Source organism: Erythrolamprus reginae, chromosome 2 (genome assembly GCF_031021105.1).
Source record: "Erythrolamprus reginae isolate rEryReg1 chromosome 2, rEryReg1.hap1, whole genome shotgun sequence".
NCBI lineage: Eukaryota > Metazoa > Chordata > Lepidosauria > Squamata > Dipsadidae > Erythrolamprus > Erythrolamprus reginae.
Window position 1 is genome coordinate 137,018,565 of NC_091951.1, and position 16,884 is coordinate 137,035,448.

The 16,884-nt window shown below is 37.6% G+C and overlaps 1 protein-coding gene across 3 annotated transcripts in view; it reads left to right on the forward strand.

Moving 5' to 3' along the window:
• Positions 1-43: 43 nt before the first annotated feature.
• EVI5L (ecotropic viral integration site 5 like) overlaps positions 44-16,884 on the forward strand; it is a 65,569-nt gene continuing 48,728 nt past the window's right edge. For 2 of the 3 annotated variants that reach the window (XM_070739544.1, XM_070739542.1), the window contains exons 1-3: positions 269-545; positions 11,814-12,040; positions 15,944-16,133. In XM_070739544.1, coding sequence (XP_070595645.1) covers positions 11,859-12,040; positions 15,944-16,133 — 372 coding nt within the window. In that variant the 5' untranslated portion in view covers positions 269-545; positions 11,814-11,858. Of the gene's footprint in view, positions 195-268; positions 546-11,813; positions 12,041-15,943; positions 16,134-16,884 lie in introns of those variants that run through there. The other variant, XM_070739543.1, reaches the window with a different exon arrangement.

Here is a 16,884-nt window from a genome sequence, read left to right on the forward strand (position 1 = left end):
GAAGTCCGTAGAGGTGGGGTTAATATTCCCCGCCCCTCTCAGGTTTTCCTTCCTCAATCGCCGCGCCTAACGCCGCGGCTGGCTTCGTCTTCCTTCGCTTTGGCTCTGAGGACGGAGGCATCTAAAAAAGGGGGGGCGGGACCAGAATCCGGTGCCTTGGCGAAAGCCGAATCCTTATTGGAGAATGTGGCCAGGTAGGAGGGAACCGAGTGCCTGGGGGCCCGGATCCTAATTGGCCAGCCGGAGCCAAGGATGCGGAGCAGAGGGCGGAGTTCGCTGCCCATCAATCGGGGAGTGAATTGGGATTGCCGCGGGAGGCGGCGGCGGCGGTGTTTCCGGTGGTTGGTCGGTTTTTTCTTGTCCCCCCCCCTCCGCCGCTGTCCGCAGCAGCCCCGGCTCCTCCATGGCCGCTGCGGTCCTTGACGCGGTTCTCCCTGCCGTTCCGGTAGTGGGGGAGGCAGTGGCCGTGGAGGTCAGGCCCGGAGGCTTAGGACCCCCGCCTCCTTAAGGGAGAAGGAGCCGAAATGGCAACGCCGACCGCGCAGGTAGGAAGGCGAGAGGGCGCCCGGCTCCCCCCCCTTTCCCCACCTTCTGTGCCCCCCACGGTCCGCTTCTGCTAGCTGACTGTCTGCAGAGGAACCCCTTGCTGCAAAGCGGGCGGAAAGGCTTTCTTTCACCAGCCACCGTTTGCTCTTCTCTCTCCCCGTGGAGAAAGCCTCCTTCGGGCAGCCGCTTCTCCTCCCCCAGCCCCCCGCTCTTGTCCTCCTTTCAGGCCTCCGTTTGTCTCAGAGATTTGGGCGGGGGGGTTGTTTCATGGCTTGGCCGGATTGAGACCTCCCGATTTCGTCCTGTAGGGTTTCCACGCCTTGCTTGGGAGTTTGGGGTGGGGTGGGAGAAAGGCCAGGCTTTTCTCCCAGTACTGTATATCATTTTCTTACTCCGAGAGATTGTCCTCGGAGTAAGAAAATGATACACTGGGAGAAAAACCTGGCCTTTTTCTCCCCCCACCCCAGCAAACCAGTTATGCTCTGCTGAGCCCATTAATTCCCCTAGTCCTCAAAGTGGGGGGGGGGGGGGGCAACGACCATCCCTTAAAAACAGGGATTTCTCCTTTCCTGCTCTCTGCCAACTGTGAAATGAGAGCCGCCCCTTACCCTCCCTCCCCCCAGTTAGATCTGTAAATTATGATCATCATCAAGTGCTCTGAATGTAAACGGTGTTGCTCCTCCACTGTGTGCGGTTGCTTGGTGCATATATCTATCCTGAAAGCTCTCTGTCTAAACGAACAATTGTGGCTAAGGAAACGTTGGAGGGTAGATGAGGTGCATCCCTGGTTAATCTGAGGTTTGAGCCTATTCCCTGGAAAATAAGGTTATCTTGGTACTTTACCTCTACTATTGGTCCTTCAATGCCACTTTATTTATTTATTTTATTTTTATTTATGGGATTTATCTGCTCCCCAGTTCAATTGGACTCTAGGTGGCTTACAATACTGACAATAAATACCAACAATATAAAATACATAAGAATGATAAATACAATAAAATAGTATAAAATGCATTATAACCCTGAAAAACCATATGTACACTCACTCACTCATGGTCCCAGGCCCGCTGGAAAACCATAACAACTTTCCCACAGTCAGGGTGGAGATAACACAGAACTCTGGGGACAAATGGTTCCATAGCATCAGAGCGACCACAGAGAAGGCCCTTCCCCAAAGTCCCACCAACTGACATTGATTGACGGATGAGACCTGGAGAAGGCCAACTCTGTGGGCCCTTATAGGTCATAGGGAAGTATGAGGTAGAAGGTGGTTCCGTAAGTAGTCTGGTCCTGAGCCATGTAAGGCTTTAAATTGCAGCCCGCAGAGAGTTGGAGTTTATTAGTGTATCTTGGTACCACTTGTTAGGAAGCATAAGCAAAAAGGTGCTGTTATGCTCATATCTTGCTTGGGATATATCATTGGTCTCTAAATAACCTTTGTTTGGATCTAGCCTGAAGGTTTTTTACATTCCTCCATGTAATAACCCATGTGGATCCACACAGGTTCAGTTGCATTTAGAATCTTTTTTTTCTCTACAAATTCCATTTATATTATCAATACATACATACCTTAAAATATATCAATAACATACATATACATACATTTTAAATCAATTATAAACCAATATCTTATTTTCCACCAATTTTCAGCTTATATTCATCAGTCTGTCTTTTGCAGTCCCTTCCTTCACTTTTATCTCCTCTCCCTACTTTCTTACTCCTCTTACTTCCCTCTGCTCATTCATCTCTCTGCTACCTCTCTTCCTTTAACTGCCCTCTGTTTCCATCTTTACTTTCCCTCTTCTCCTCTCCCCCTTCCATTTCCTTCCACTTCTTCTCTCCCTTCATTTTCTACTTCCTCTTTTACCATTCCATTTTACCTTTCTTTAAAAAAAAAACATTTAAAAAAAATGTTCTCCCTTCTATTGTCACTTATATACTTTGGACAACAATGCAATTGGCATTCCTTTATATTTAATATTTCTATTTTAGTTCCTTTTGATTTCCTTTGAAATGAGTGATCAGAGGATTCTTCTCTCCTGTCCACGAAGAGTTAAATCCATCTTCTTTATTATTAAGATTTTAATTCTTGAAAACTTTTAGGAAATGTTATTGGGTTCATATGAGTAATGTTTAGACTTTCTATTAAATTCAGTCTCAAAGATTTTGCGAATACTAATTTTAGGTTGGTGGTTCAGTACATTTTTTCATGACCTAATTGACTGTTCAACACCCAAAGCAGATGCTTACATTGCTTAATTGTTAATATTCATTTATTTTTGTAAACATTTCTGACATTTGTTCTCTTGATACAATTTATGCACAACATGTTACCAATTGCTTTTTGTTGAAGGATTACCACACATATTCGGCTTTACTGTTAATGTCAATAATTTGTGCAAAATTATCAATACAGAGAAGTTTATTTGCTATAATTATTTATTTTCAAAGGAGAAATCATAGTTTGATAAAGTAAGATTGAATCCTTTTAAAGGATGGTTAGAAATTAGGTTTAGGAATTAGCAGTATGTTATTGAACTTGGTTGGTGAAAGGATTAGCCTGATTAAATACTTGAAAGGGATATGTAATAGGCTAAGAAGTTTTTTTTAAGGCTCAACTTTTCTATTGGTTTGACATAAGATTATTCCCCAAATGTCTGGAATATGTCAAACTAGTCACATTTCATTGTTGAGTATGCCTTTGATTCTGGAGAGCTTCATTTGGGAATAATAATAGCACAAGAGGACCAAATTTAAACATAAAATAATTCTACTTGATATTTTACTATTGTTAGTTTTTGCTGTTTTTTGCTACAAGTGACAATATGGCTAATTTACAGTTAAGCATTTGACAAACACAGAAATACTATGTCTGGCCATTTTTAACCGTGGTATGTTATGATGACCTCTGCATTTTGTAATAGTTGAAAGCAGTGTTTATAAACCATGCTGTTTCATATTTTACGTGAAGACGATTGGTAATATATCTTAATAAGTCAATTTATTTAAAAGCTCAACGTCAATTGAAATAAATGGTGTTGTACATGCATGGTCCGATATATGAATATTCATTTAAATAGAGATACATGTGAAAATGAAACCTATTACATTGTATTTAAATGCTAGCAATTGTTTTTGGAAATATTAAATTGTAATATCTTCTATTGAGTTATTAAAGATTCAAGCAGCCTGCCTGGCTGAAAATAGGATGGATACAGCATCATTTGGTTGTGGATCATGGTACCTTGTTCTTGTACTAGTTCATTCCTCAGAGATTCTTTATTCACAACCAGATCTATTAAATATCGATTGTAGCTTTCGATGGAAAATCATAAACAAGTTGTAAACTGAATTTTAAAAAACTCTTGCATTAAAAACATAATCAGAGAGTTACAGAAGTTGAGTGTAAACTGGAGGATACTTAAACTTTTAAAAGAAATAGAATATTGAGGTAGCCTATATATATCATCAAGGACCAATGAAAATCTTTCTAATATTAATAGACATTTGATTTTAGCTAGTTGAAGCCCAATGTTTTAGCTTAAACAAAGGGGAATTGTTTCTAAGCAATGTCTGAGAAAGAAGGAAGAATTAATCTATTCATGGGTATAGACTTTTTTGTTCAGTGGCATACACTGAAAAAACAACTATTGAAAAGAATTCATGGTTAACTATCTGTAAAAAAATCTTTGTCAGATAGCTACCAATATAGTAGATGATTATTGAAAACAATCCTAGATCAGGATGTCTTCTTCAGCTCTATTTTATTTAGAAATCCTTAGCTTGATTTTTTTTTTTTTTAAAGGTAGAATTGTCTTATATCTGAGCTACGGTAGTTGTGATGTAAATCTAATGAAAGTTGTAGACACACATATCTTCAGGAAAATATAACTAAATTTATATGTACAATTTATGTTAAACTGTAAATAAATGATATTCCCTTGTCTTTTTAATATCAAGTTAAATATATTAGTTGGGCATTAAAAAAATCAGTGAACTTTGGAAAAATTTGCATTTTACTTTAACTTGACTTGATTGAATAACAAATGCTATAGTACAGTGGTATCAAACTCGCATCATCACGGCATTGTCACATGACATCTCAGGACTTACCCCTCCTTTGCTAAACCAGGTATGGGTGTGGCCAGTGCGTGAGGCATCTGGCCCAGAGGCATGAGTTTGATAGCCCTCATGTAGTATATTCTATACTTTGGAGCATAGTTCCCTCTAAGCTGAGCAGTGAGCAATCGCTCACTTAAAAATCATCATCAACTCAGAGTTTTCCAAACCTGCCCAGAAGCCGAGAGGGAAAGAGTGAGAGGGAAGGAGAGAGAGAGGAAGAGAGAGAAACAGATAGAAAAAAGAGAGGAAGGAAAAGAGAAAGAAAAAGAATGGGAGTAAGGAAGAGAGAAAGAAAATCAAAATCTAGTTTGAAACTAGCTCAACTATTTAAGTGGCATTTTGATATTGATAGAGTTGCCCTATTATGAGCTCACTGTTATAGACACACAGTACAGTATTTTATTTTGAAATTCTCTGAGGCAAAACAGGGTGGGGTTTTTATTTATTTATTTGTTTGTTTGTTTGTTTATTTATTATTTCTGTGCTGCCCAGTACTGCCGCTCAGACACTATACTTTTCCGCCCACCCCCCCAAAAAATTAGAGGGAACACTGCTTTGGAGTAAAATAATGCCTTAATAATTTAATTAGATATAAATACAAAATTTCCCCAAATATGTTTTTCAAAATAATAGGAAAGAAATTGAAGAAATAATGAATGGTTTTATTTTCTTGCTGTTGTTTTGTGTCTGGTTCATAACCTCTCTGAGGATCATTCATGGTTTCCCAATAGTCCATGCACCAGATTTCAGAACTGCTGGTGTAAAAGAACATTGTTTTCTAGCCTCTACTAGCACTAATGAATTATAGCAGATACTGGAAAGCTAAGAGTGAATTATTACTTGGAATCTGTCTTCAGATATACTTAAAGTTTAATATTTAAGCTGTTAATTTCTGAGTTTTAGAAACATGGCTCAAGTTGAACTGAAAATGGGATGAGAGATCTTTTATGAAGAATGATTTGCCTCTGGTAAACAAGCATTTTTTTGGGGGGGGGGGCATTCAAATACCACAGTATAAAATGTGAGGTTTTATTTCCATTATTGGTTATATGCTTCCTATATTGTTGTCCATATTTTCTGTTATTTGTCTGAAGTCTCATTAATCTAAAAACATCAGCTAAATAGAAATTGGTTCCAGTTCATCTCTTTTTTATTATTAGACCTTTATTCCACTTTTTATATATATATCCCAACATGGTGAATGTACAAAATAGTCCTACATCTTGTTTCCCTATACTGTAGAAACAGCACTTTGAGGTAGGTTGGCCAAAATCCACCCAGGTGACTTTGTAATCTTTATGAATTAAGAAGAGAAATGCTTGCTTTTCAATATTTTTAGAGAAATGATTTCTATGGTGGTTCACCATAGTCACAATTCTTATATGACTATTTATAGTCAAATAGTATTAATATTTGAATTAGAATGCCTTCTCTTATAAAATAACTAGTATACAGCTTTGAGATTTGATTATGTAGTCTATTGCAACAAAATTAATATTGTTTAATACTATTATTTAAGTTATGCTTAAAAGGCAAATCAAATTACCACATATTCTAATTGCTTAATGACAACAAAAACCAAATCCACAGACTCAAAACTCACATTCAGAATCCATTGTGTAATATTGTAGACCTTGTTTATGATTCTCAAGTGCTTCACTGAAGTCTGCTGAAGACAGAGTCATAAGAAGATGAGATCTTATGCATATGAAATTTGACTTTCTGAATCCTATAACCTTCATTCTATTTCTTTTTCATCCTGTGTTTTTTCACAGGACATGCTCTTAATTTAACAGTACAATTGAGCAAACTATTGAATCTTGGATTTGCTTTATAAATTTTACTTTCTGGATTTCACACAAATACCATGACAAACAGGTAACAGTTTTGTTGTGTCATCATTAGATCAGGAAGGGCTGACTAATGTTAATTAATTTTTTCTCTATTAGTCACACTTTTTTGTCTGGCCACAAATGATTTCACTGTTTGGGAGCCAGCAAGCCTGTTCTGGTTTCTCCTGGATGCTCCAAGAAAACATAGATGTATATTAAAGATTGAGATATAATTATAAAGGGGATGTAGTAGAAGCCTGCTAAGGCTATTTTTCCTTATTACTCTAATGAAATATGACCAGACTCTCCTCTAGGATTAATAATAATACAAAAAATTAAGCATACAAATGCTTCTAAGAGCACCCACCCTCACATACTTTACTTTTTACTTCCTTGATGTAATAGAAAAGAACTTCTCTGCCTAGGAGACGGTTTTAAGCAATATAAACATCTGACTCTAATGGCTAGTTTATAACACTGCTCTAGTGTGAAAGAATGTCAGTAGTATGTACTGATTTTTATCTTCTGGAAGTGATTGTATCAAAGATTTTTAAGGTTTGGTCAGCAATAATAAAATGGCAACAGATGGTTTGTTGGTGTTTTTAAAATATTTTTTCTAGTCCTCCTTTTATGGCTCAAAATCTACAAACCAGGATCCACTATTGTGAAATGAAACAGTATTAAAACCTTGAACAAAGGTCACTAAAACACATATATAGAGAAAAATATATACATGTCTTGGTTTTAACACAAGGATGCCCTTGGACAGAATGTTCCAAAATGGAGCTCTTATGTCAGCTCCAGTGCGGATGCACACACTGGCCAGCTAATTTTCGGCCCTGGGGAGGCCTTTTCGCCCTCTGGAGGCTTCAGGGGAGCTTCTTGAAGTCTCTGGAGTGTGAAAAACAGCCTAATGGTCAAACAGGAAGTGCAGAAAAATGGACTTCCCATTTGCCCTTTGTGCTGTTTTTCATACTCTGGAGGCTTCAGGGAAGCTTCCTAATGCTCCAGAGTGCAAAAAAATGACCCAACAGACCCAAACAGAAGTCTGTTTTTCTGAATTTCTAGTTTACCCATTGGGCCGTTTTTCACTGTCCCAGGCTTCAGCGAGGCCTGTGCGCAGGGGTGGGGGGTTGTACACATGTGCAGGGGGAAGCATGTGTGTGTGTGTGCGTGCGTGCACATGCATGTGTAGATGGAAGGAATGGGTGTGGATACGTGTGCGCTAGCATGCGCACATGCCCTTTTGGCACACAAACCAAAAAAGGTTTGCAATCACTATCATAGACTGAGTAATAGTGACTGGCCAAGGTCACCCTGCCAGCATTCATGCTTAAGGCAGGACTAGAATTCAATCTCTCTGGTTTCTAGCCTTAATTACTAGACTGAACTTGTTCTCTAGATTATACATTACATAATTAAGACTTACATATTACCAACATTAAAAGTAGATTCAGTTAACTAAATTCAATCAATATATAGAAGATAAAGAGAATGCTTAAAGGTATAAGAATAAGCTTTGAAGTGGAAAAAGAGAAAGGACTTGTAAAATAAATAATCATGAAGTTAAATCTAAATATACTGTAGTGGCATACTTTTGTAGCACCTCTAATATTATTTGAGACCTAATATCCAAGTTTCAGAGTGGGATTTGTCACCTTAAATGTAAGATATTTAATGCAAAAGGTTTCTATATGGGTATTTCGTTAGAAAGAAGTGTTGTGAGTAAATTTGGGAATCATTGTATAGTACACACAGAGCCATTGGTTCTGCAGATCAAGAAAAATATGGACATGTCTCATAGGACACCATCAGACTGACCTTGCATAATTTCAGAGGGTAAGACATTCAAACAGATTAAAGAAAAGTCACTTTGTTGGTGCCTTGAGAACAAATAACTAAAAATAGGATGGGATGAAAATTTTAGTTGAATTTATGACTGCATAACAAGAGTTCTGCTAATGTAATTGTTTATCAGTATCCCGAGGACATAAAGTCATTGACTTTTGTATATGTAACAGATGCCATAAGAAATTAAAAGGGCTGCAACCTTTGATTTTGATTCCAGAAAAATTGTAGTATGCCTGGAGTGATGTTGATCAAAGAGAGCTAAGGGGACAATATGGACAATATATCAGCTTAAGTCAGACAGACAATCTGCTTTGCAAGATTGTGACTTTTACAAGGAAAAAAGACTTTATAATAAAGTAATATTTCATTCACTTATTTTCAGAGACATTTTGTGTCAAATGTCCTTGGGCATTTCAACCAGCCTTAAGAAAACTGTTTTTGTGTAGTTTTCATAGTTGAAAATAAAGCCTTTGATCTAGGACTGAAATTTCTAGTTTTTCCAAAGTCTGTGATTTGGGATACACTCAAAAACAAATTCAAGATCAATAAAGGCAGCATGAAGGGCCCCAAAAAGGTTGCCACAGTATTTTTCTGCCAGCTGTTGAAATTCAGGCAATGGTCAGTTTTATAACCTCAGTTCTAACACTAGCCTGTTCTGGGGTTTTTTCTTAGGCTCCCAGCCAATTGCAAAACAAAAATTTCTTGAATATAGTTTGCTGGTTACATTCAGTAGATTAAGGGAATAATCATTGCTAAAGTCTTCACTGAAACTGTTATTATTCACGGGAATTGTAATTGTGAGCATTTTGAAATTACAGCAGGGAATCAAACACCAAGAAAAGGGCTGCTAAATTTGTGCCCATCAGTGAATATTAATTTTGTAAAGTTCTACAGGGATATTGTCAGCTCAGGCGGCACAGAGCTGCCATTTTGGCTTCGGCGGCGGGAAATCGTGACCACAACTTGTTCCTCTGGCTGGGATTGCACTCACCATCCGGGAAGTGGCAGTGACAGCAGGGGCATCTCTGATGATGGGACAGAACCAATGGTGGTATTGGTCTGTTAAGAATGGCATTTGCACCTACCGGAACAACTGATGCCATTGTAGCCACAACAAAGTGTTGGCAAGCCCCTCCAGCTGGGGACCAGCTGCTGCTTCCAGGTCACGTGGAGATGGGCATGCGCGTACGACAGGGTGGTGTGAGAATGGTTTAAACGGGGTGGGGAGCACCGGATGTTAGCTCTGACAATTTCTTCATTACCTGCCGTGCTTTGGTGGTCAGTTCATGCTGAAGAAGATAAACCTACATTTCAAATCAGGATTGTATTTGGCTATTTTCATTTCTCTTCGGAACCTGACAGATATAATCCCATCCCATAGCTTTGTCCAATTTAACCTATACTTCTTCAAGGCTATCAAACTCAAGACCCGGGGGCCGGATCCAGTCTGAGGGGTGATTAGATCTGACCCATGGGGTCACCTTGGAAACAGTGAAGGACTGGCCCACAGTGCCTCTGCCAGCAAAAGTGGAGCTCACGAGGACTGGGCGGCCCTCCAAGCTCCGTTTTCTCTGGCAGAGGTTGCAGGAGGTTGTCATAGACAAAAAATGGAGACTGGGAGCCCATTTTCACTGGCAAAGTGCTCAGACTACTACAGGCACCCCCAAAATGAATGATGTTGAACCGGCCATGCTCACTTCAGCCCCCTGTGGTCAAACACAACTCTGATGCAGCCCTCAATGAAATTGAGTTTGACACCCCAGCTTTAATTTCTTTCTGTTGTTATAATGCAGGTCAAAGTGGGTGATTAAGAGGTACAAAGTTCTAGGGTGAGATGTACTTCTGAAACTAGAAGGGTTTGAAACTGCAGTTGCCAATTCACTGGAGGAAAATGATAAGTTTAACCAAGGATCTTCATTTTTTTTGTCTTTTTGCTACAGTCTGCTAACAATTAACTGGATTTCTCAGTTCTCACTATCCTTCATTTGACTTTTTATTTACATGATTTGTACCCAGATATCTGGACTTCAACTCCCAGAAGTCCAGATATCTGAAGTCCAGATATCTGGACTTCAACTCCCAGAATTCCCCAGCCAGCATTTGCTGGGAGTTGAAGTCCAACTATTTTCAAGTTGCCAAGTTTGGGAAACACTGCTCTAGACAATAGTATGTCTCAAGTTGTTAACATTCAGAAATCTATATTCAAAAGCAATATGAATCACAGAACAACTATTCTCTGAGATTCACAATGATTCTTATAGTCCATGGTACTTCTAATAATTATCGCCAAATGCATAGTTAAGAGATACTTTTTTCTCTTCCTTGTTTCTCAGTATCAGACATTTAAACCAATACATTATTACACTGAAAATAATTGCTTTAAATAGTCTGATTTTGGTTGTATTTAGAATACCTGGTAGGTATTGTCTAGCTTTATTATTGCCTCTTAAAGTGTAATCGGTTTTCTGTTTGACCTTAACACCGTTTATCTGTTCTTCTACTCTTCCCCCTCCTCCAAAAAATTATGCAGTAATATCAATAGAATGAGAAAACACTTGGCTACTGTATTTCTTTGACAGCTTTTAGAATAAATGTGTTGTTGCATTGAAATCATAATTTATAAAAATCAAGAGATAATAGGTTCAGGGGTACAAAATTAAGAAAGATTACAGTTCATGATTTAAACAGGATTCAAATAGAAGATGTTTTAGGTATAAAGTAATTAATGTTTATTAAAATAATACTTTTCTTAACATCAAAACACAAATCTTAAGAGCCAGTGTGGTGTAATGTTTCAGGTATTAAGTTATGACTGGGAGACCAGCCCCAGGTGATCTTTAGACCATGAAGATTCACTATGAATTTTGGCCAAGCTGCTCCACAGGATAGTTATGGGGAATGAAACAGATCTGGGAAAGAGAAATGTAATCTACATTTATGATGTGGTCCTTTAGCTGTCTTAGTTCCAAGCAGTAACAGCAAATTGCTCTTTCAAATTAATTATTACTTCTTTTGCTACTCTCTAAGAGAAACCAGTTTTTACTTGTGTTATTTTTTTAGTTTAATGCTACAAGCAGAAAGTGACTATATGGATGTGGTTTTTTTAGAAGAAGGCTTTAGAATATTCATAATATTAATTTTGCTGTAAAATACAATGAGTATTTGGTAAGGATAAAATTTGTGACTTACATTCAAATTAAAATGGCTTGTCTTTGGAAAAACAATTCACATCCTCTGAATATTTTACAATTTTTGCAGTCAAATGCTTCTTCACAAAATAAATGTTAAAAGAAAGAACCCTTGGTTATCTGTTATACTGTTTCTTTCTTATTTGGTCTGTAGTAGCAATTTAGTCTTGAACTGGAAACAATTATGTTCCAATCTTGTGAACAGCTTATTTTGGCATCTATTATAAAGAAGAAGGGAGAATTGCTGTTTTAAGTCCTACTTTGTCTTTTACAGGTGATTCCTTAATTTTCCTGATCACTGTCTCCAAATACTTTCTAAATGAACATTCCCGTTACTCTCAAATTGCTGGAGATGGCAAGTCCAGCCATCAGCCCTGACTCTTCTTCCCATGAAGCACTTTCTTCTGTCAACTCTATACCTGCATGTTCCCCAACATCCGATTCTGAGAACCTGAGCCCAGATGAGTTGGAGCTCTTAGCCAAGTTGGAAGAACAAAACAGGTAGGACATTCTGAAGGTCCAGTACTGCTCTGATATTGACTGAAAGCCAGAGGATATAAATAGTTTAATATTTAAACATTTGTCAGACATTCCAGTTTTACCGGATGGCCCCTGTAAACACAACAATTTAATTATTTCTTGAAGTATTTCTTGAAGCATTAATGTACAGATACTAAATAGATTTTTATTACCCAATGAACGATGATCATATATACAAGGTGTCCAGCAAACGTGGAAAACAGGGAAATCGGAATTATCAGGGACATCGGCGGTTCGGGAAATATCAGGGAATTATAAGGGAAATCATGAAAAAAACGGAATAAATCAGAAAAAAAAACCTGTATTGAAATGTTTAAAAGTCGGGAAAATCATGTTAAAAAACCCAAGTTGCGCTGCCTGGCAGAGTCAAGCAAAAATGACATAACTGTGGCAACAACTAGATCACAAGTTACAGGGAAATGTCAGGGAATTTTAAAATGCTTTCTCCCAAACACCCTGTATATAACAAAAAGTTCTGATTCTTCCCTTTAATTTATCTGAAAATATTGTTGCTGGGCATTTAAAAAAATATCAGCTTCATTATCAATGATCTTTGTTTTCAGTATCTTTTTCTTGGATCAGTTATTTTACCATACGTAACAGGTATTAAACTCACCATGTCACATTGCCATCACATCGTGTTGCCGTTTCATGGGGTTTTTTTTCCATTTGTGGAGTTGGGGTGGGCGTGGACTGCGTGTGACGCATCTGACCCACAGGCGTCCAGTTTGACACTCCTGTCATACATGATAAGTAGAAGGCCAACTCTGTGGGACCTAACCAGTCGCTGAGATTCGTATGACAGAAGGCGGTCCCGCAAGAACTGCAAAGCATAAATTCTGAGGATACCTCACCACATGGCAATAGATAATTTCGCTTAGTGGCTTTATGTAAATAATGAGTTGGAGCAGGGAAATTTGAGCCCTCATTTATGAAAGGTCTAGGGCTAGACCTCTTCTTTTCCCATCTGTACCATCTGGGACTGGCCTCCAAAGAAGAACCATTACAGAACTCTGCCCCATTCTTCTCAATTTCCTGAGCTAGTGCAGAATAATACCCCAATCAATGCCTTTGTCAATATTTAAAGCTTCCAAAAGAATCAGGATGGATCAACCACTCTGTTGGTTGCCATCTAGTATGATCAGTGCCATCTGAGTAATACAGCTTGACCTGAAACCCAACTGGATACATCCAGGTACTCTACTTCCTAAAAAGGGAAGGTTGGAAACTGGACAAAAACTATCCAGTAACTATCCAGGAGGCTTCTTCAGGAAGACTCAAATCACCACTTCTTTCAGAAGAAAGGGAACCATCCCCTCTCATGCCTCTGTCAGTTCCACAGGACTTCTCCTGCCAGAGTTTACCTCTAAACAAATTTGAGTAACTTGATCTGTCAGATGCCTAGAATAATAGTGATCTCATAAGGGCTCCCCTGCTGCCTCCTTACTAATAAGGGAACTAGTTATCCAAAAGGGCTGCTGCTCAGCTCTCTACAGATTGAATAAGAGCAAAGCAGTGCTCCAGATATGTCTTGTATCCTTTCATCTCCTGAGATACTTGTGAAAACCAAGGAGTACTCCAAGGTCCGAAATAACAAGGTCTGAACAGATGTGATTCAATTTAATACTGTTGTTGCTCTACCACTCCAAGTTACATCTAAGGCCATGCAACCAAGCCTTAGCAAAACCATGAAGTTCCCTCTGGAATGCTTTCATGTTAACCAGTTGCCTGGAACAGATCAAATAAAACCAGGCCCTCCTTTCGCACAGTGGTGAATAGCTACAGAGAATCCTTAAGGCTAGAGGGGAGTTGTTGATAGTAAGGAAGATGACCTTGATGAGTGTATGCAGGAATCATTAGCTAGGCAAAATGGGCTGAAACATTTTAAGTTCAGAGCAACAAGATACTAAGTGGAAGTGGCTAAGGCAGACATTTTCCTAATTTAGGGTACAGCACGTTCAGACTTGGAAGATTCTATTATTATATTCAGTCTCAATAATAGTTCTAGCCTTCCTGGGGAGTTGTTTTCTTGGTCTGGGCTACTTGTGAGGCCTGACATAAGTGATCTATCCATGATCCTGATAACAACATCCCTCGATATCAGATCAAATCAATGCTGTGGAACAAAAACTGGACTTCGTTTGCATGCTGCCAGAGATCCAGATATGACCCAACCCTATATCTGGACTCATAGTTGGTGCTATACCTATAACCTAGAATGACATATTTTAGAGAGGGAACTCACCCACCCGCCAACTTGTTCAGCTAAGTTTTGGTAACATGTATCAGGTCAGCCTTCCCATTTTTAACCAGCAGTTTCATTTACAGTAGTAATTAACTTTAATCATATGGAACAATCTCGGTAGATAATGAACACTCTTATTCATGATCAAAAGTAATTTTATAGTCTCCTTGAGATTTCTATCATGTTCAGCTTCAGTTCCTGCAGAATATCAAAAGATAGCCAGAAGTGCAATTTGGTAATACTTTAGTAAGGATTGACTACTTCTCATTCACAAAATCAAATAACACTTGTTCCAAAGGCATTAAATGTTTTCCCTTGTATCAATTATTGTATTTCCCTTGAGGTTAAAGCATAAATGCTAAATCAGACAGGGAAGGAATGGGGATGGATAAGTGGCTATCTATTTATTAATATTTGATTTTATATTTTGTATACTGTATTAGTGTTGCTCAAGCTCCATCCAAACTAAGAATAGAATTTGGCTTAGGTAGATCCAGATCCAGTACCGAGACAGTTAGTAATGGGAATCCTAGTTTGAGTTTGCTTTCATTTAATTGGTATGCCTGGATTTGACAGTTGCTTAAAACATGTAAGAGTATACATCCCTTTGGTTAGATTATTTCTATTAATATCTTATTTGATTGCTATATGATGGTGTCGTTGCAACATAACATCAAATGCTTTATTGTAGTGAAAAAATCTTATATAATGAAAATAGTGAGAATCTGAATAAACAAATTCATGTTGCTCTTTGCTGTGAATAAAATTACTTTTTGAAGTATAGTATTATACTGACAGCTGTTGACTATAAATGTACAAAATTTGGCTAAAAGGTGAAAAATTCCTTTCAGACTAGTACATGGTTATACTCTTGTACAAAATGAAATTGAAAATGATTTGTAAAAAATAACTGAATTCAGTTAGTTTTAATTTTATTTATTCAATTTTTTCACTGCCCATCTCAGCCAAGTGACTCTGGATGACTTAAAATTCTCAAATTATTAAAATGATAAAACAATTAAATACAATAAAATAATAAAACTATCCAAAAATAAATATATACAACAGCCAAGATAGTTAATCAACTAACAATAAATCAAAAAAGTGAAACCCTTAACTTTCTTGTTTTGTCACAGACTACAGTTTTCATTCATCTTAAACTGGTAAAACCAGAATGCAGTCTAAAGATAGAAATGTTTCTCTATAGCCTTGATTTTAAATATATATTAAAATTCTTTTACAACTAAGAAGTATGCCATGTTCTGTCAAATTCTCCCTATCCTGCAGCTCAAACAGAATAATTTGCATAAATTACAAATTTATGCATGTATCCTTCCATTCTTCTTCAGAGATGGAAGAGTTTTTGATGAATATTCAACGTTACAAGAGAATTTTCAACATGTTGATTGGCAATCTTAATCTCTACAAGTGTCATAGCGCCTCTTAGTTAAAATGTTTGAAGAAGCTTGTTTACGTGGAAGTGGTATAGCGCGCACCCGAGCTCTTTTGGCACCCAAGGGAAAAAAGGTTCACCATCACTGCTCTAGAGCATTTGTTGCATTTTAACCTAGTTATGTAACTGGTAAGAAGACAACTATTTTTTTTATACATTTTTCAAGGCTTTTGGAAGCTGATTCAAAGTCATTACGCTCTATGAATGGCTCACGAAGGAATAGTGGGTCGTCTTTGGTATCCAGTTCTTCTGCATCATCCAATCTGAGCCATCTTGAAGAAGATACCTGGATCTTATGGGGAAGGATTGTAAATGAATGGGAAGAATGGCGGAAAAGAAAAGAGAAATTACTCAAGGTGAGGAAAGTAATTGCCTCTCTAGTGGTAGATGTATTTTATAAGATTTGTTAAGTCATAGACATGTTTATATTTTTATACATGATATATTTGCATCTTATCCAATAATTCCTTTTTTGATTGTGTATTTCTGAATTACATTTATGGACTCGGACAAACAAGGCAGCGAGAAACAAAATTATTTTTATGTGAGAATAAACTGTATGACATGAATACTAGCTCTTTGCAACAAATGCATGTAAAATGGTGATGCAAGAGCTCTGTAAAGTCGAGGGCAGGAACCAGAGGAGAAACAAATTGTTTTCTAAAAGCCAGTTGACTAAAGTATTTAATATTTATTTTATATTTTATGGATTCAGATATTCCAGAAGAACCTCACTCAGGATAAGTATGAAAACCTTAATTTAGAGATTATTAAGATAGCTTCTTTTTTTAAAAAAAATAATTTTTATTAATTTACAAAGAGTTATATACAAAGGGAGGAAGATGCATCTTAATTGATAACATTATAATAACATATACCCGCGGGCATAATATGATTATTCTATTCAGTTACACTTTGTCTAATCAATATACATATCAGAATCATAACCTATTATGGCTGAAATACTATATCTTTATAGTTCATTATCCTTTAAGTCTTCTGGGTCTTCCTCCCGTCCCCTTCCCCCCACTGAACTATGATAGTTCTAAAAAAATTTAGATTGTTAATTGGGCGGCATATGGTTGCCGCGGTTTTGTTGTTATTTTA